Here is an 18,666-nt window from a genome sequence, read left to right as displayed (position 1 = left end):
GGATGGATGGATGGATGCATGCACGGATGGATGCATGAATGGATGGATGGATGCATGCATGCATGCATGGATGGATGCATGGATGGATGGATGGAACTCACACTGGATGGATGGACGTGTGGATGCATGCACGGATCGATGCATGAATGGATGGATGCATGCATGCATGCATGCATGGATGGATGAATGCATGCATGGATGGATGCATGGATGGATGGATGGATGGATGCATGCATGGATGGGTATTTCACATTAACCTGTCACCTCATCTGCACCTTATCTACAGTGGTTATCATATTTACACATTCGGCTGGTCATAGATAAATTAGCACAGGTGTATTGTTTTGACTGGGTCCATAATGAGCTGAGATTATCCTCGTACTAACAAATTCTCATATTGGACCCACTTGGTGGATTTAAATGTTGTCATGTTTACCGACACAGACATGCTCTGTTCCAAAGCTGAACTTTTAGCCGTTTGGTGGTGTTTTTGACAGGAACTCTTGAAAAGGAATGTCTGCCCTCCGGTAGACCTCAGTAAACAATGGCATCTGGGCAGTGGATTAAGAGCCAGATTTCTTCCTCCTCTCTGGTCTCCTCCCCTGGGTGTCGCCCAGGATGCTTTAGTTTATAGACATTTGTAAGTAGAAATATTGCTGTTCTAACATTTCACCCTCTGCTTGTGCCTGTACTTGTTATGTCATTTCCTGATCCATACACACATGATACACTCAAAAAGCAATGTATTAGACATTACTCATTACTTTAATTTATAGTAATGCAGTAGGTTATTTAATTACTTACTTGAAAAAGTAATTTGTTACACTACTCAACGCATTGCTTTGATTTTACTTACGATTTTAAACTTTAGGGATGTAAAAACATTTACTGGTATAAATGGATGCTACAGATACAGCTCCTTTGAAATGACAGACTCACGCTGCCCTCCTATCATACTGACTTTATTTTCTCTGTGTAGACAGTGTGTACATATTAAGGGTGTAAAACTATTGCAGTGTGAACTCGTGCTTTTAGATATAGAAACTGTAGTAAGAGAGAGCGAGACAGGAATGATTTCAGCTGGATTTTTATTCTTATTTCCACATATAAGGAGACATATTTGGACTTACATGTGTGCAAACATTGTGAGTTATGAAGTTTAACATATGTAGATACTTACACCCTCTGAGTGACGATTACAGTAATGCAGATGTTCAAACCCAAACAAACTAACTTTGTCTCACTGAGAAAACAAACTGAAAACCTGCAGATGAAGAAATTGACCTACAGGCAGAACTGCAGTAGCACTTTCAGTAAATCTGTGACATTTTGCAAACATCTGTACATTTTGTTCACAATGTTCTCGGGAACATTAATGAAATAACAGCATATACCTGTTTCACATTTTCACTGCCTAACATCTACTCCTACTAGCAGTGAGTGAGAGATCAAATGAGTATTATTTAGTATGATGGATTAATACTGAGCCAGCTGAATTTAGCTTTCTGGTGTGTCCCTTCATAACAGTCCCAGGTTCTCGTGTTGCCTACCCTGGTTCAGAATGATTATTACTAACACAGGCATGGTGCTAAGAATAAAACAGGCCCGTGTGCATGTTCAAACATTTTGTATACACCTTTGTTTTTGTGCAGAATAAGAAAGTTGAATGAATAAATTCATCCAATTCTGTTGTTTGAGGAGGCAGACGTTTTCTCCAAGCTAATCTAGAAGTACATTTCTATATTGAGTAATACACAAACCATTTTTTAAATTCCACCTCATGAGGATATTTTTTTTCCAATGCATTGGGCAGGAAGGAATATGATGCATTTGCTTCCATGTGTGGGCTGCAGCAAACAAAATCATGTGGAAAGGTCTTTACGTATCCTCTGCCAGAACCTCTGCACAGGCATACGGGACCACATAGCATGCATGTAGTTCTCAGTGGAAATGCCTGTGCATATGCTTGACTCTGCGTGCCTCACATCCTTTCTTCTGTGTAGTGTGCTCCATGGACAGTTTTGTATTGTATGAGTTGTAAGTTCGGGCTTTTAGTCATTTTGAAGATGTTTAAGCCTCTTTGTGTCCAAAAGTTTGATCTGGATTGATGGAAAAGATCTCGCTACCACTTTGTGGTTGGGAGGAAGATTGAATCATCATTTTTATTAATAACGTATACATTTGTTGTAACTATTACCCAAGTAGGTATTTCTAAGTTGAATTGACTGGGGTTAAATCCAGCTGAGCACAGGCTGTGCACAGAAAACCTGCTGGATAGAAATGACTGTGAGTTGTGACTCTTTCCCCACACTGAGATACCATAATAAGACACTTTGTAAGCCATATAGGACAACTTTCTGTGGTAAAAACAAACTTTTACGCTTCGTATTTCAATTATACGAACTTTAGATTATAATCGTATCACAGTTAGTCGACTAAAACTCAAGCTTAAAGAATTTAGATGCCTGAAGTAGTCAGATGTAAAAGTATTTGGACAAACACACTTTTGTAATTTTAAATCAAAAGTGTTGCAATAACACACATACACAGACACGCACAGCTTGGTCTTCATGCAGATCTCACACCTCGTGCTCCTCTGTCCCATATCTGTGGCATTTACGTATTATTTGGCTGCAGCACTTGCTTCAGTATTTGCTAGAGCAGGTCACCTACTAACTTGAAGGCTGGTGGTTTGATCCCAGTCTGCATGCCTGGATTGCTGGTGTGAATGGGTGAATGTGCAAGTTGTGTAAAGCACTTTGAGAAAAGCACTATATAAGAACCAGTCCATTTACTTGGAGAGTTCAGGTTTCAAAAACCAGTTTCAGGCTTTATTGTTAGTTTTCATGAAGGTTTTTGTTTTTATTTTTTGTAATTCATATTTACAGAGCTTGTGTGCGATACTGTGATCTTAGTTGGTGTGAGGGAGAATTGTGTTTTAGCCATATTACAGTCCTAATGATTTCACACAGCAGAACAGTCATTCTCTCTGTTTTTGTAAATATTATATTTAGTATTTTTCCTTTATTGGATAGAGACAGCAAAGAGGAGAGAGAAAGAGGGAGACGTGCAGTAAAGGTCATCTTTAGTAGTTACGTATGTATGGAAACAATAGCAGTGTGTTTAAAATAATAATCATAAAATAAATAAGGAAACTTCATGGGAAGAAGATACATTATTGGCTGAAAATCCTTTTTACACAGTTTATTTTAAATGGCAACTATTTTGAGTAAAGACTATAACAAATATAGAATAAATATTAAACAAGGACAAAAGCGATGATAATCATACCTTAGTTTTATATTTGGTTACAACCTGATTTTTTTATTCAATCGGGAAGAACATAATAATCTCAAAGCAGCTATAAATCTGTGCCTGAGCTGAAGTAGGCACTTTGCCCTTCTCCAGCTGAGGACCATGGCCTCAGACTCTTGTCTTCACACTAGGGTGGGGTCTGCTGCAGTGTGGGTTGGAGGCCCCCACCCGATGAAGCCAACAGAACCACATCATCTGCAGATAAGAGGAGATTCTGTGCAGTTAACTTTCTTTTTCTGAATGAAGTTGATATGCTACAGCAGCGGTCCCCAACCCCCGGGCCTCGGACCGGTACCGGTCCGTGAGTCGTTTGGTACCGGGCCGCGAGAGTTGAGGCTCAGGTGTGAAATGTATGGTTTTCAGGGTTTTTATCGGTTTTCAGCGTTATTTTGTTATCGTTTTTATCGTTAACTCGGTTTTCCTGGGTCTTTTCACGTGTGTTATGAATAAATCTTCTTTTTTTCGGTACCGGTACTAGTTTTATTTTGTTGTATTTATCCGCGACACCTTAAAGGCCGGTCCGTGAAAATATTGTCGGGCATAAACCGGTCCGTGGCGCAAAAAAGGTTGGAGACCGCTGAGATACAGTGTATTTTATTCCAACTGCTATTGAAGTGAACAGTGTGGCTCTGTGGAGGACTCTGGTTCCTGTGTGGATGCGAAGCTCAAACTGGGCCACCGCTTAACAGCCAGCCATCAGCCCTTCCCAGTCCCTCCAGTTATTACATCACCTGCCATTGTTTGCAAAATCTGTGTGTGTGTGTGAACAAGAGTTTATTTGTTCTGAGGTCATTAGGCCAAACTGTGGATGCAGCTTTAGAAATACTGAGAGGACGTATAACATCAAATGTACACATTCAAAGAGAGAAACAGTTACTGTCCAGTAAACCTAAAGGACACTTCATCATCATCATCATCATCATTTCAGGACAGCCACATAAATCACAGAAATGAAATGATTTGAATAATATGCCGTGGCCTTCATGTACGTCAGATCTCATCTGAACTGAGCACCTGCCCAAACACACTGCACTAACTCATGTAATCCCAACTCTTTCAGGCAAAAGTATTTTTGGACAAGATACTGAAACATAAATTGTTCTCCTAGCAACTGCCAAACCCAGACTCATACGTCAGATGGGAAAGGGTGATCGGTCACTCTGTTATTCTCGAAAGCACAGTGGCCACGCGCTTTATTCCACTGAACCTGATGCGTTGATGGGCTTAGCGATGTAAGGGTTGGATGCAACTGGAAACCAGTTCCAAGCAAAAGTTCCGAAGCACACTTAAATACTCACATCAGTGCATAGTGGCGTCTGCTTCATCTCAACCAACCAGTTTAATGTATTTGCATAGCATGAAGGTTAGTGCAACAAAGTCACTCTGAGATTGGAAATGACGTGTCAGAAGACATCATCGTCTCATGTGGATCCAGTTGAATCTATTGTACTAATATAGACCGCTGTCAACCACTTTCATGTAATCCAACAAATAGTAGAGCTTCCCTTTGTTCACATTCAGGACTCTTTGTCAAAGTAGGTCAGTTTTGGTTTTTTGAGTTTGTTCTCTTTGCTTTTGCGTTTGGTTGTTTTAACAGTCCAAGTGCTTCTTTAACTTGCTTGGTACCATCGTAGCATTAAGCAAATTGTTCTGACAAAGACCTCACTGGGGCTAGGTGCTGTTGGCATCCCAGTTCAAGCTATCAGGCAGGTAACTCTCACAAGTGCTGTCAGTTTATCTTCTTAGGTTGGTGGTTTGTGTAATCATCTGTTCTCCCTGTTATTAAGCTGCTCAGTGTCATTCGAGGGCTTTAATATATCACACTCTCATAAATCCTGACATCCAGTAACTATGCTGACTAACTTGGCTCAACTGGCATTACCCCAGTACAGTTGGAAAAATAATGCCATCAAATCCCTGGATTTGCCTCCAGCCACAGCAGTGTGACTTGACATCATGTGAGAGCCGTAGCTCTGGGTAAACCAAACACTGATGACGATGCTCTAACTGACTCTAACTTGATGCTTCTGTCTGCAGATCCCTCCTGTTGCCACCATGCTGCCGAATTCTCACCTTGCAGAGAAGCTTGTGGCCAGGTATGAACATACACATTCACAAACACATAGATGCTTGTTTCATGGCTGTGTCCATTTATGTATTTGCCCTCAGAGAGCCTCCAATGAGAGGTTTTCAACGAAGTAAATGTGCTACCTGCAGTCCTCCAAAACCCCAACAGCATGTAGCTCAGCTGGGCGTAGGTCAAATGCTGATTGGCTTACGAATGGCCCAGACCAGGTAAAGGATTATCATGCCCCTCCCAGACAGCACCAGTTGGACCACACACTTTGGACACTGCCTCCATTTGGCAAGAGATGCTCTCTGCAGGTAGACGGGCTTTCATTTGCTCCCTAAGGTCATCTAACGCACTACCAGTGGAACACCATGTTGATCGCACAACAAGCCTTACTCACATCAAATCAGATTGTCTTTGAAGCTCAAAATATCAACTTCAGTCTCAACTTTTTTTAACTGACAGAAGGTGACGCTCGCTCTCCATCCTCATGTCAGTGAAAGAGGACTAAAGGAAATGTGAGAGAGGCTTTTGCATCAGAGCAAAAAGCAGCTGAGTGTTACAGTTTTATTGCTGCACTTTAAGGAGGTGCTGGGGAAATTGTGGGTGAGGGGTGAGAAGGGGGTGATGGTTTCAAGAGAGATGCCGAGTAGACCTTACTGTGATCTTATTTACCAGCAAGTGAAAGTTGAAAACCAGTAAAGAAAAAGCTCAGAAAATGCTGAAATAAAGTGCTGAAAGATGCAGAAAAAGGGGAAGTAGTCTTTGGAAGGGTTAGTATTAGTTTTTGTTTTTAAGTAAAACTTTTTTACATTCAAAGATTTCAGAAAATATAAATTTAACTATTGACTTTCAGTCACAGTATCTCCAAAAAACCAAGCACTGCTCTGACAGAGACGCTCTGCTGACATCACCTAGTGGTGAGCCTCGTCCCACCCAGACTGGTTTGAGGCAGAACAAACCATGTACCAGCTTTAATTCAATTTTATTTATACAGCACCAAAACACAACAACAGTCTCCTCAATGTGCTTTGTATTTTAAGGTCAACCCTACAATAATACATACAGAGCAAAACCCAACAATCATATGACCCCCTATGAGCAAGCACTTTGGTGACAGTGGGAAGGAAAAACTCCCTTTTAACAGGAAGAAACCTCCAGCAGAACCAGGCTCAGGGAGGGGCGGGGCCATCTGCTGTGATTGGTTGGGGTGAGAGAAGGAAGACAGGATAAAGACATGCTGTGGAAGAGAGACAGAGGTTAATAACAGATATGATTCAATGCAGAGAGGTCTGTTAACACATAGTGAGTGAAGAAGAAACACCCAGTGCATCATGGGAATCCCCGGCAGCCTACACCTATTGCAGCATAACTAAGGGAGGATTCAGGGTCACCTGGTCCAGCTGATCCAGATTTACGGTGTAGATTGTGTTATATAAAGTCATGATTTTTGCTTTTTCCTGCAGCTCACCACTATAAAGAGTGAGTCGCGTCTGAAGCATCTCCTGCAGAGGTTACCTGGTTACTGTCCAGAGTCTATGGTGAGTCCATTTCACATACAGCAGCTACATGTACACTAACCAACAAGATGGTTTCTATTGGAAGCCTTGTCTCATGATTGTATTGTGTTGTGTCATAAGGTTTGAATATATAACACTTAGAAAATGTTGTGAATAAAAATGTTTATTAGCCTCACAGAGTAACTCGTATATATTTTGGCTCTAATATGCACAATTTCTGCAGAAGACTCATATCAGCATCTCTGCAATATAACTGACACGTGGACATGAGTTTGTGTGGATGCATGTTGGAGTGTGAGGGCAGGGTTCGCTCAGCTTCTTCAGTTCTAAGGTCAAATGGTGGAGAGTCCCAGATATAAACCTAGTGGGAGTTTCCCCCCACAGAGGGACAAAAGGACCCCCTGATGATCCTCTAATCCCCTGAGCCAAGGTGTGAAACTGGGTGTGGGTCCCAATCAGCCAGAGTTTCGGGTGAGTTCATTGTGAAACCGGCCCACCTATCATGCGAATTCACCTGGGTCAGAGGCCACAGGACATGTTTGCCTTTCCTGGACTGCGCTGTGCACATTGAAGAGAACGGCAACCTCAACATCGAAGTTTACCGGAAGCCCACACACACGGACCAGTACCTCCTCTTTGACTCCCATCACCCTCTGGAACACAAACTTGGAGTAATTAGGACCCTACACCACCGGGCAGAACATGTTCCCTCTAAGCCTGAAGGAAAAAAGAAGGAACACACACATGTAAAGGAAGCACTCAAAACGTGCGGCTATCCTAAATGGGCGTTCTTAAAGTCAGCAAAGAGGCACAGAAAAGAAGACCAGACACCAGCGAGGGAGGATAAGAAGGACAGACGCAACAACATTGTCATCCCCTATGTAGCCGGTGTATCAGAGAAACTCAGGAGAGTTTTCTCCAAGCATGACATCCCAGTGTATTTCAGACCCAGCAACACGCTCAGACAGAAACTGGTTCACCCGAAAGACAAAACGCCAAAACACAAACTTAACAATGTGGTGTATGCTGTACAGTGCAGCGAGGAATGCCCAGACCTCTACATTGGAGAGACCAAACAGCCACTTCACAAGCGCATGGCACAACACAGAAGAGCCACCTCCACAGGACAAGACTCAGCAGTCCATCTGCATCTTAAGGATAAAGGTCACTCTTTCGAGGATGCCAATGTTCACATTTTGGACAGAGAGGACAGATGGTTTGAAAGAGGAGTGAAAGAAGCCATCTATGTCCACTGTGAGCGACCATCTTTGAACAGAGGCGGGGTTTACGACACCAACTCTCTGCCATCTATAATCCAGTTTTGAGATCCCTTCCCAGACGCCTTAACGCCCACTCACATCCTGGGCCATCTGACCTCAGGAATTCGCATGATAAGGTGGGGCCAGGTTTCACAATGAACACACCCGAAACTCTGGCTGATTGGGACCCACACCCAGTTTCACACCTTGGCTCAGGCGATTAGAGGATCATCAGGGGGTCCTTTTGTCCCTCTGTGGGGGGAAACTCCCACTAGGTTTATATCTGGGACTCTCCACCATTTGACCTTAGAACTGAAGAAGCTTCTCGGATGAGAGGTGAAACGTCTTCAAGTAACTTAAAGAAGTCCAGACGCTTTTCTTTGCAAGCTCCTTTGACAAGGAGCTGTTGTTAATTACAGTAAGAAAAACAAACAACTAGTACACATGTACGTTAAATTTAGGCCTACGCAGGTCATTATAATGCAAACAGGCTCCAGTAACAACAGGCTCTGATGTAGACTGTCCCCATGTGCCCATGTTCTCTAGCATTCTTGTATTTCGACAACTTGCGAAGGAATAAAACTTTGAGGACTAAAACAAACCATGAACTACTCACTGGCAAAGGTTTATTTTTATGCTCTGCAACCGACGCTGTTGCTACAAAAGTTTCTTCTGCTGGATCTGTTTGCTAAAAACAAAATGGATTTGCAGACTTTGTGAGGGAGTCCGTACTCCTGAGCTGTAAACAGCTGGGAGGGCTGGTGGGCGGGGCAGCGTGGACAGCCAGGTTAATGCGACTCAAGAACAAGATGATGAAGGACTTTGAAACTCATACCATAGATGCATCTGTGAAAAATAGTAGTATTTCAGTATCGTCACCATATGTGTGGGGATTTCACTGACATGTTGTGACACTGGGAGGCAGGTTCAGTTTGATGGTGTTTCACATGTAGGTTTCAGCTAACGCCCAACGCTGTCCTCATCATCTCATACACATGTTAACCTACCCTTATCCTTGTGTTGCTGTGTGAATCCTCTGGATCGTTACATAGTTACTCATTAAAATAACTCTGTTAGGTGATTGCTGGGCTCAAACAAACAGCTTGACCAGCTGGCATTCTCGCCGTCCCTCTGACCACTGAGTCTAGAGCTGTCCTCTGCCCTGTCAGTTAATAAACTGTGGAAATCTCTGAGTGCAGAATAGATTATGGAGATTATGATCTTTGATGTTGTTCTAGTAACCTTACTGTCCTTAGCTTTGCTTCTTTTTTCTTTTGCACAACTAAATTAGATTATTCACCGTCTCATGTATGCTTTCACACCATCCCAAAGGATACCAGGGGACAGGTGATGTGTGGTAGAGTTCCTGTCATTCTGCACTGATGCCTTTGATAATGCCAGAGCTGCAGGAGCTACTGCTGGTATCTGTGTAGGTCAGATTGATTGGTGAAGAAACAGATCAGAGTACGATCAAAAAAAGTGTCCTTGGGGACGTTTGTCTGTATATTGTCCATGTGTCTGTCAGACCAGGCTCCTCTAGGTGCTTATCTGAGACATTTCTAAGGTGGGTTGTCTGTGCGTGTGTGTGCATCCAGGTGAGATCCACTCCAGTGTGAGTCATGTGACAAAACGATGACTGCGTATGTCCAGAAGAGAAACATGGATACTTTCAGTGGACCTGTTTTCATATTCAGTCTCCTTTCTAAGTCTTTGTGACTGTTGACTGTTGTATAATGAACTTCCCTGTGTGCTAGTACTGATACCTGAGGAGTGAAACACTTTGTGCTTTCCAAAGACCTGAAACTCTCTCTGGGTCTGTGGTTGATTAACAAGCTGTGATGGATGATTGCTGCTGTTCCTCTCTGTGAAACAGAGCTTCAGTGTAAAAACAGATCACAGTGGCTGCTGGGTGGGAGGAGGCAGCGTTCCCTTGTAGTGACAAATGTATTTGCTGTACAATTTAAAATAAAATGAAAAAATAAAAAAAGGCTGCTGCTGTTCATGGAAACGTTATCAAAAAGGAGAAAAGTGGACACAGAGTGTCGAGTAGTTCAAGAAGAGCAGAGCAGCTCCTGTTTATCCACCTGTGTGTTTGGTGTGTTCACGTTTCAGTGCTCAAGGAATAAAATATTCATCAGCACTGTGAGACGATCCTGGTGAACAGTACAAGAACGGGTAAGCACAGCTGACTACAGAGAAGATAAATGAGGGGCTGGTAGGTTTGAGGAAACAACAGTCTCTTTTTACTCAGCAGTGAAAGCTGGTTACCTTATGGAAGTGAAAGAACCCGAGTTTTCAAAGCCAAACTTTGAGCCCGGTGAGTTTGAAGAAGTGCTTTCTGAAAGCTGTGAAGAGAACACAGCTGACATGTCAACAAGTGTACGTCTTACTGTCCTGTAACAGCTCGACAACATGTGTCTGCGTCCCTCAGCTGTAGGACGCAGAGGACGCAGAGGGCTCTGGTTCCAGTGGGAGTTTCCTCACATTCATATTTTCAACACTCGTCTGTTTCAGTTTGAAATGAAGAATGTAGAGTCTGTTCTTTGTAAAACTGAACTGGCTCAGTTTATTCTGTTATTTTGTAAAGTCATGGGATTTCTGCATAACTAATATAGTGCAGCAGATAACTGCTGTGTGAGCACCGGCTCACTGAAACTGTTGATCCAACATCCAGTGAAGGAGCCGTGCACAGTGTGCTGCATCACGGGTCACACCTGGGCTTGCTGCACATCTGGAGTCGAGTAGACATGTGGTCAGCAGAGCAGCCAATCAGAGCTGCTGATCTGTACGTTTGCTTTGCAGCTGTCTCTGAAAATAAATCATTGGTTAATTGTTTCTTTGAAACATTAACACAATCACAAAACTTTATTAATCCCTGAGGAAATGATGTGGGCTACAGCAACAGACTCAGGTAGTTAAATAATCCAATCTGTTACAGAGTTCACACATTTAACAAATAGCACTAATATATACAAATCACTCTATTATAAATATGAAGAATATTATAGAGTGGCCACATAATAGCTAGTTCAGTTTTTTGTTAAAGCAACATTTTCTTACATCTAACCAGCTTCCTTCTCTCTTCAGCCAAAGTGTAACGCCCTCTTCTATGGTTGGTGGAACAAGCCAGAAACATTGTTCTTATCACCTGCTAATTTCACCCATTTACTTTCATAAAAGACCTGCAGACTAATATGTCGTATTCACATGGAATTATAAAGTTACCAAAGTTCGTGCTTCTTCTCCCAGACATTGAAGTGGAATTGCAAAATTGCTTTTTTAACAAACCCACGGTGTGTGAGAAAAACAGAGCTACATATCTGATAATTATGCTACCTGAATTATAAAAGCTGTTATTAAGGTTTTTTGTTAATAACCTCTGACATTAACCATTTTTATGTCTTACAGAATGAACTTTGGATGTGCATCAATTCTACACTTCCAGGTAAGCAGGTGAAACCACGACACCCTGATGCTGATCTGCTGTTGTATTTAACCACCAACCAAAATACAATCTGTCTGCAAACTGTTGGTGCAGCACATGTCACATTCAGTGGAGGGACTCAAGCGCAGAGCAGAGTCCAATACAAGGAATGACATTTATTTACACAATCACCAAGTGCAGATACAGTGGGGCAATTGCAGGGTTCCAAGGGTCCAAGGGAAAAATCCGGGAAGGGAATCTCATTCACACTTGCTCTCCGTAGATGACGGGTCCAGGAAAACTATACACGGGGAAACGCTGGTTACTCAGAGGCAAAAACACACAGGAGATTCACAGAGCTAGAGATTCACTAACGTGTCTCGCACAATCATCCAGCAATGAGACCGTCTGTGTCCCGGCCTTAAATGTCCAACACATAATTGCAGCCTGATAAAGAGAAGGTATGTGAGCCAAGGGCGGGAGCCCGCAATGAGCTCCGCCCTGGCGGGGAGGTGAGAGGAGAAAGTAAACAGAAGCACACGTGGCCTTGTGGAGCCGGCCGGGCAGACACGGGGACAGCACATGTAAATGTACAGTACATACTGTTTATAGAGGAACATTGATGAGAGATGATAACAGTGTCAGGTTGTGTACGTCATGTTCTTAACAGCATGGCTGTGTAGCAGTCGGCAGTTTAGCACCAACTGAAAACATTTGGTTGTTGTGGAATCACAGGTGTCTAAAATGTCCCTCTGGGTGTTTTCTGATGTGACACTGTTGAGGGCGGTGTCTACTTCGGGCTATGCAGCACAGTGGCGAGACCGCTGCTGCCTCACAGCGAGAGCGTGTTGGGTTTGAATCAGGCCGGGGTCTTTCTGTGTGGAGTTTGCATGCTCTCCCTGTGTTTGTGTGGGTTGTCTCTGGGTGACTTCCTCCCACAGTCCAAAGACATGCAGTTAGTGGGGTTAGAGTCACTGGTGGTTCTAAATGCCCATAGGTGTGAATGTGAGTGTGAATGGTTGTCTGTCTCTGGGTGCTAGCCCTGCGTCAGGCTGGAGACGTGTCCTCCACCCTGCCTCTTGCTCTATGTTAGCTGGGACAGGCTTCAGCTCACTGATGACCCTGACAAACATCAGCAGAAGAGGATGGATGGATGAAGGAATCAAAAAAACCTTCCTCCAGTCCTCTCAGAGTGAGACATCGTCCATCATTGATGTTCACTGATTTCCAGCAACATTCATGGATTTACTCTTAAGCTGGTCCTGCAGGTGTGTCCGTACACGTGCACGATGGTGGCTGGACAGATGGGGGAGAGGACTTTCCACCCACCCCGGACACGTGGAGATAGTGAAGTTCACTCTGCAAAGATCAGAATATACAGCATGAGAAGCACAGACAGTGACTACAGTGAACACCTTTGTTTTCAGACATGTGACAGCAGAGCTTACTGCAGGCAGTGAACTCGCTCGCTCTGCTTCACCATAAAACCACCTCCATGGTGTTATCGCTGCTCTCGTTTGAATATGAAAATCTCAGAATAAGTAAATGTGAATCTGTTTTCATAATTCACAGTAACAGTAAATAAATCAGTGTCACAAAGTGTGATAGTTAATAGCCATAGAAAGAAATCCACGTGGCAAAGAGCTGATTCTCTGGTGTATGATTTGCTTGCAGGAGTATCGAGGAAATCAGAAGGCTGGGTGGGGCTGGGCTGCTGTGAACTGGCCATCACGACAGAGTGTCGCAAGGAATGCAAACAGGTGAGATGCTGTGAGTCCATCCTGGGGTGTGAGCTGCTGTCCCCAACACTGATCTGATTTCTTTTCCCCATGTAGGCATCTTCAAAAAATGATATAACAAAAGTATGCAAGAAAACCACAGAGGTAAGTCCAACAGCTTCAGAGAGGTGAGATTATTTTGCAGTGGCACACTGTCAGACAGATGAAGTTCTTAGCTCTGTGTTTCTGTGTCGCTCACAGATGGATTGTTGCTGTTATGCTTACATCGCTTATTGAAGCTAGCTGTCAGACTGTAAATGTCCTCGTGCTTGTTTCTGTCTCTTCCTCCTTCGACTGCTCCCTTTACAGATTTACAAGAGTATCAATGTGTCGATGAAAATGTGCACGCTTACATGGAAGTTACTAATGTTTCCACACTGTTGTTATTATTATTATTATTATTATTCCTTCAAGTGTTTTCTTGTTCAGAATCACAGTTTCCTCACGTCTGTTCCAATGTTTGAATGAAATGTAATCAATCACTAAAGCACAAATATAGGTTTTTTTTAGTCAAGGGTCAAAGGTCATTCAGTGGTTCAGAGACTTGAATCCAGTAACATGTTTCTGCTGCAGTAGTGTGGTCTCTGTGAACAGAGTCACCACAGCTTCTTGTTCTCATTCTAGAACTCGCTCTACAGCTGCATCACCAAAAATGAAAGTAAGTCTTACTCATTCACTCACTTCCTGCCACGTTTAGTGTTTTTGTCTCCATCCTTGGTTTGTCATACGTACTATAAATAAACAAATAGCAGAGCTTTGTAATTTGACTACCTCATAACTTCTTGTTTAGAGGATATATCAGTATTATTATTATTATTATTATTATTATTGTTATTATTATTATTATTATTATTATTATTGTTATTATTATTGTTATTATTGTTATTATTATTATTATTGTTATTGTTATTATTATTATTGTTGTTGTTATTATTATTATTGTTATTATTATTATTATTGTTATTATTATTATTATTATTGTTATTGTTATTATTGTTATTATTATTATTATTATTGTTTCTGTTGTTGTTGTTGTTGTTATTGTTATATCTGTTTGTTGTGATTCTTTACAGAATAGTTTGAGTGGTATTCATTTTTTGCTGTACAGTGCCAGTTTTATTCTTAGTTTTATTTGTCACACTTGCATTTTTCACAGGGTTAAACAAATGTTAATATTAGACAAAGATAATCCAAGTTAATGCAAAACACTCATTAAACAATGGTCTATTGTGAAAACAAACCTTCCTTTCACCGTTAAAGAGTGGCTGCTCCTTGAACCTAATGAGGAGAAATGCAATCGAGCGTTTGTAATAACCAGCAGTGAGTCGTTCATGTTGCTCTGAAGGCTGCTTTTCTTTGCGGAATTGTTTTCATTCAGTCACAGTGGAGGATTTCCAAGATCATGCCACAGTGTGTCAATACACAGCAAAAACTCCAGTGTTAAATTAATACTAGAGAGTGTCTGTATGTGTCCAATCCTCTGAGTGTTAAATATAAGTGCTGATTTTCTAACACTGGAAAATAACTCAAAATGTTAGAAATATTCCAGTGTTAGAAAATCAGCACTGCTCAGTGTTAGCCATTGTTAATCTTCAAAACTGACTAGGTTACTTTTAAACATATAACACTGTCAAAAGTGTTAATTTAACACTCAGAGGTGTGGACCCATATAGACACTCTCCAGTGTTAATTTAACACTGGAGATTTTGCTGTGTAGCTTATAGTTTCATATATATTACAATGTTTGTTTGTTTTTGCTTATTTGTTTGTTTGTTTGTTTGTTTGTTTGTTTGTTTGTTTGTTTGTTTGTTTGGTTGTTTGGTTGGTTGGTTGTGGTTGGTGGTTGGTTGGTTGGTGGTTGGTTGGTTGGTTGGTTGGTTGGTTGGTTTGGTTGGTTGGTTGGTGGTTGGTTGGTTGGTTGGTTGGTTGGTGTTGGTTGGTTGGTTTTGGTTGTTTCGTTGGTTGGTTGGTTGGTAGGTTGGTTGGTTGGTTGGTTGGTTGGTTGGTTGGCTGGTTGGTTGGTTGGTTGGTAGGTTGGTTGGTTGGTGGACCATGCTGCATAACCTGAGGGTGCTTGAGCTTCAGGTGTGGGTTCAGGGTATATGGTTCCATCAAAGCAGAGCCCCAGACCATTACACTCCCACCATGTTTGTCTGTTGGTGCTTTGCGTTTATGAAATGCTGTGTTAGTTTCATGCCGATGGATCGGGACTTTACAACACACAGAAGATTTTATCAAAGGTTTTGGGGATCGTCACAATGTTTTTTGTCAAATGTGAGATGAGCCTGTGTGGACTTTTTGGTAAGCAGGGGCTTTTTCCTTGGAACTCCTTGATGCCAGTTTTGCCCCGCGCCTTCCTTAATGCTGAATAATGAACTCTGACCTGAGGCGAGTAAGATCTGCATTTCTTGTTTCTCTCTGTGCTTCTGTGCTCTTGGATGAATTGTCCTGGATGGAGTCCTCACTGTTCCAGTTTATCTGTGAATCTGAGACAGTGTGACAAATAACAAAGAAAGCACCATCACAATGATAAACTCTTCCTTTCTTTGGAAGTCATGGAATTGTTTCCCCGACTGTAACCAACTGGGATTTTGGCAGAGCTTGAAAACCTCAGGCCCACTTGGCACAGTCACTGCATACTTTGATACTCCTAACCTCAGCCAGCTGTTCTTACTGTTTAACCTGTGTGTGCATGTGTGTGTGTCCCTGCAGTGGGCTCTACATGCTGCAGCTATGCAGGTCGTCACACCACCTGCAGAGAGTACTGCCAGGCCATCTTCAGGACCGACTCGACCCCCACCGTGTCCCAGATCAGCGCTGTCAAAGACTACTGTCAGACTCATAGTGCTCAGCTGATTCACTGTGTCAACAACTTCACAAAGTCCTACCCCATACACAGCCCTGTGGACAGTAAGTCCATCTGCTTCACACACAACAAAAGGAAGTGCAGCTCAGTGTCCGCTATGAAGAGAGTAAAGTGCTGGATTAGAAACAAACACCATGAGACTCTGCAGATGTCATATGGTGCATATAAAACGATCACTAAGACAGAAAGTTGAGTACAGCTCATCCATGTTTACCACTGACTGAGCTACCATTCACTCCACATCTCCACAGGTAATACAGAAACATTTGTTTTTAATAATGTCCAAGGGTAAAAGCAGTTATGAATTCATGCTGAAGAGTCGGCAAGTTGGCAAAAATGATCTTCATCCATAACTTTAAAAACTCAGATGAAAGGTTTTTTTTCCCCTCCTGTCCCGTTTGGCTCTTTGCCATCAGAATTATTGTCTAAAGGCAAAGATGCCCAACGGATTTACCTTACCAAATGGACCATCCCGGCCTTGCCGTATTGGTCTATTTGATTCACCTTTTATTGTTTACTTTATTTTATTTTCACTTTCTACGCACGGGACAGACATGACTGGGGGAAAGAAAGAGGGAAAGTAAAACAGAGGGATGGGGATAAAGGGCAAAAAACAAAAACAAACAAAACAAACCGACAAAAAATACATCTATGAATCACCTGGATCACCTGTTGAGAAAGAAAAAAGAGAAAACAAGCAAAAAAAGACAGCAATATAATAAACGACATCATCGCGATGATCTATGTGAAGATAACAGTAAATACTAAATATTGAATATTATTGTGCAGCACGTAAGATCGACAGTGCACAGTGTGCTTTGCATATGCAATTACTCAGCACTCACCCAACGTGGAGACAGTTATATAGACACTGTACACACAATCACACTCCCCAAGCGTACTCTATATCCCAGGTCTACGCACCCTTGCTTGAAGGTTTGTTGAATAAACCTTTTTTTGCACCACGTGACCGTCCTGAACACCGAGCACATGGATGTGTTTACCCCACGGAGCCCTGCTGTGCAGCTCAGTGCTGCAGCCAGGCCTGGTGCAGACGGGATCCCCACGACTGGTTCTTGTCTTTGGTTCTGTTGTTCTGTCACTAGTTAGTTAACATGAGTGTATTAACCAACGCACTGTGGGACGTCTGCACTAAACATCTTCCATAAACCGAGCCTCACACACAGAGTGACATCCTGCACATTTGACTATAAATGTTTAGTGTTTCACTTCATTAAACAGACATACAAATATCTGTGGAGACTCTGTGTGTGCGGTTTCGTGACTGATGTAGTGAGCGTGGGAATTTCAGTGGGTGATGTATAAACTCAGTAACGTTGTCTCACATGCAGGTCTGTACTGCTGCGACAGGGCAGCTACCCACTGCCAGATGGCTTGCCGACAAATCCTTCGCACTATGAGCACAGAGCATGAGATTATGGAGGGTTTGATCAAAGAGTGCGGCTCCCAGCCGCTCCCTCAGGAGCCTATGTGGCAGTGCTTTCTGAGCAGTGTCCAGACTCCTTCCATAACTGAAGAGGATAACCTTCCTGCCAAGATGGACTGTGCCAAGCTGCACTGCTGCTCCAAAGCCAACACCTCACTCTGCAGGTATGCCACTTTTAGTTCTTGACATCAGTGAAAGACGGTGTTTGGGTGTCATTTACAGCGAGCAGAGGTGAACTACAGGTTGATTATAAATGTGTTACGCTCCAGGGACATGTGTCTGGAGATCAGCTCTAACTGGGGCAGCCAGACATGGCAAGACTTTGACCAGCTCTGTGAGTACAACCCAGTGGAAACAGAGCTCATCAACTGCCTGGCTGACGTCAGAGAGCCCTGCCAGCTGGGCTGCAAGGACCTCACTTACTGCACCAACTTCAATAACAGGTCAGTCTTCTACTGCTCACCCACTTTAAAATGGCTGTGTTATGGTCACTGCATGTCAGTGACACGTTATCTACATATGTAGGAAGTTCCTCACAGGAGCCTGAATTTGTACTGTGCCAACACAAGCTATGATTTTGTGCCATAGACAAAATCAAAGTGAGGAAATAAAATCTTATTTGGCATGATGTTCTTAGGTGCAGGTGAATAATTCGTACTCTTCGCCTTAGTATCGTTATTAAACTTTTAATGCATATCTGATTTTGTACTGTTCCCACTGACCACTTCTCAGAATCACCTGTGTCTGTTCAGGTGTGACATTGTAGATAAACATGTGGATCCCCAGATCTGAAGCTTGCACACCATCAACATTAACCTCCTAAGACCCAAACTCTTTCATTTCATGCATTTTTATTTTCTCTTTGCTATTTGGGCTGATTGGGACATGATGAATGAGGGCGACCGTGGCTCAGGGGGTTGGGAAGCGTATCTGTAACCGGAAGGTCGCCGGTTCGATCCCCGGGCTCTCTGTCCTGGTCGTTGTGT

The 18,666-nt window shown here is 42.7% G+C and overlaps 1 protein-coding gene across 1 annotated transcript in view; it reads left to right on the top strand.

The window, feature by feature from the left end:
• The window catches only part of reck (reversion-inducing-cysteine-rich protein with kazal motifs), an 87,313-nt gene that overhangs the window by 17,960 nt on the left and 50,687 nt on the right, over positions 1-18,666 (top strand). Inside the window, exons 2-10 of the mRNA XM_042227444.1 lie at positions 5,353-5,411; positions 6,853-6,927; positions 11,574-11,610; positions 13,264-13,349; positions 13,425-13,472; positions 13,992-14,025; positions 16,080-16,277; positions 17,586-17,844; positions 17,950-18,123. Coding sequence (XP_042083378.1) covers positions 5,353-5,411; positions 6,853-6,927; positions 11,574-11,610; positions 13,264-13,349; positions 13,425-13,472; positions 13,992-14,025; positions 16,080-16,277; positions 17,586-17,844; positions 17,950-18,123 — 970 coding nt within the window. The remainder of the gene's footprint in view (positions 1-5,352; positions 5,412-6,852; positions 6,928-11,573; positions 11,611-13,263; positions 13,350-13,424; positions 13,473-13,991; positions 14,026-16,079; positions 16,278-17,585; positions 17,845-17,949; positions 18,124-18,666) is intronic.

This window comes from Haplochromis burtoni, unplaced genomic scaffold, assembly GCF_018398535.1.
Source record: "Haplochromis burtoni strain Fernald_Lab_line unplaced genomic scaffold, NCSU_Asbu1 Contig_261, whole genome shotgun sequence".
Taxonomy (NCBI): domain Eukaryota; kingdom Metazoa; phylum Chordata; class Actinopteri; order Cichliformes; family Cichlidae; genus Haplochromis; species Haplochromis burtoni.
The sequence above is the reverse complement of the archived record's forward strand: the minus strand, read 5'-3'. Positions and strand labels throughout refer to the sequence as shown.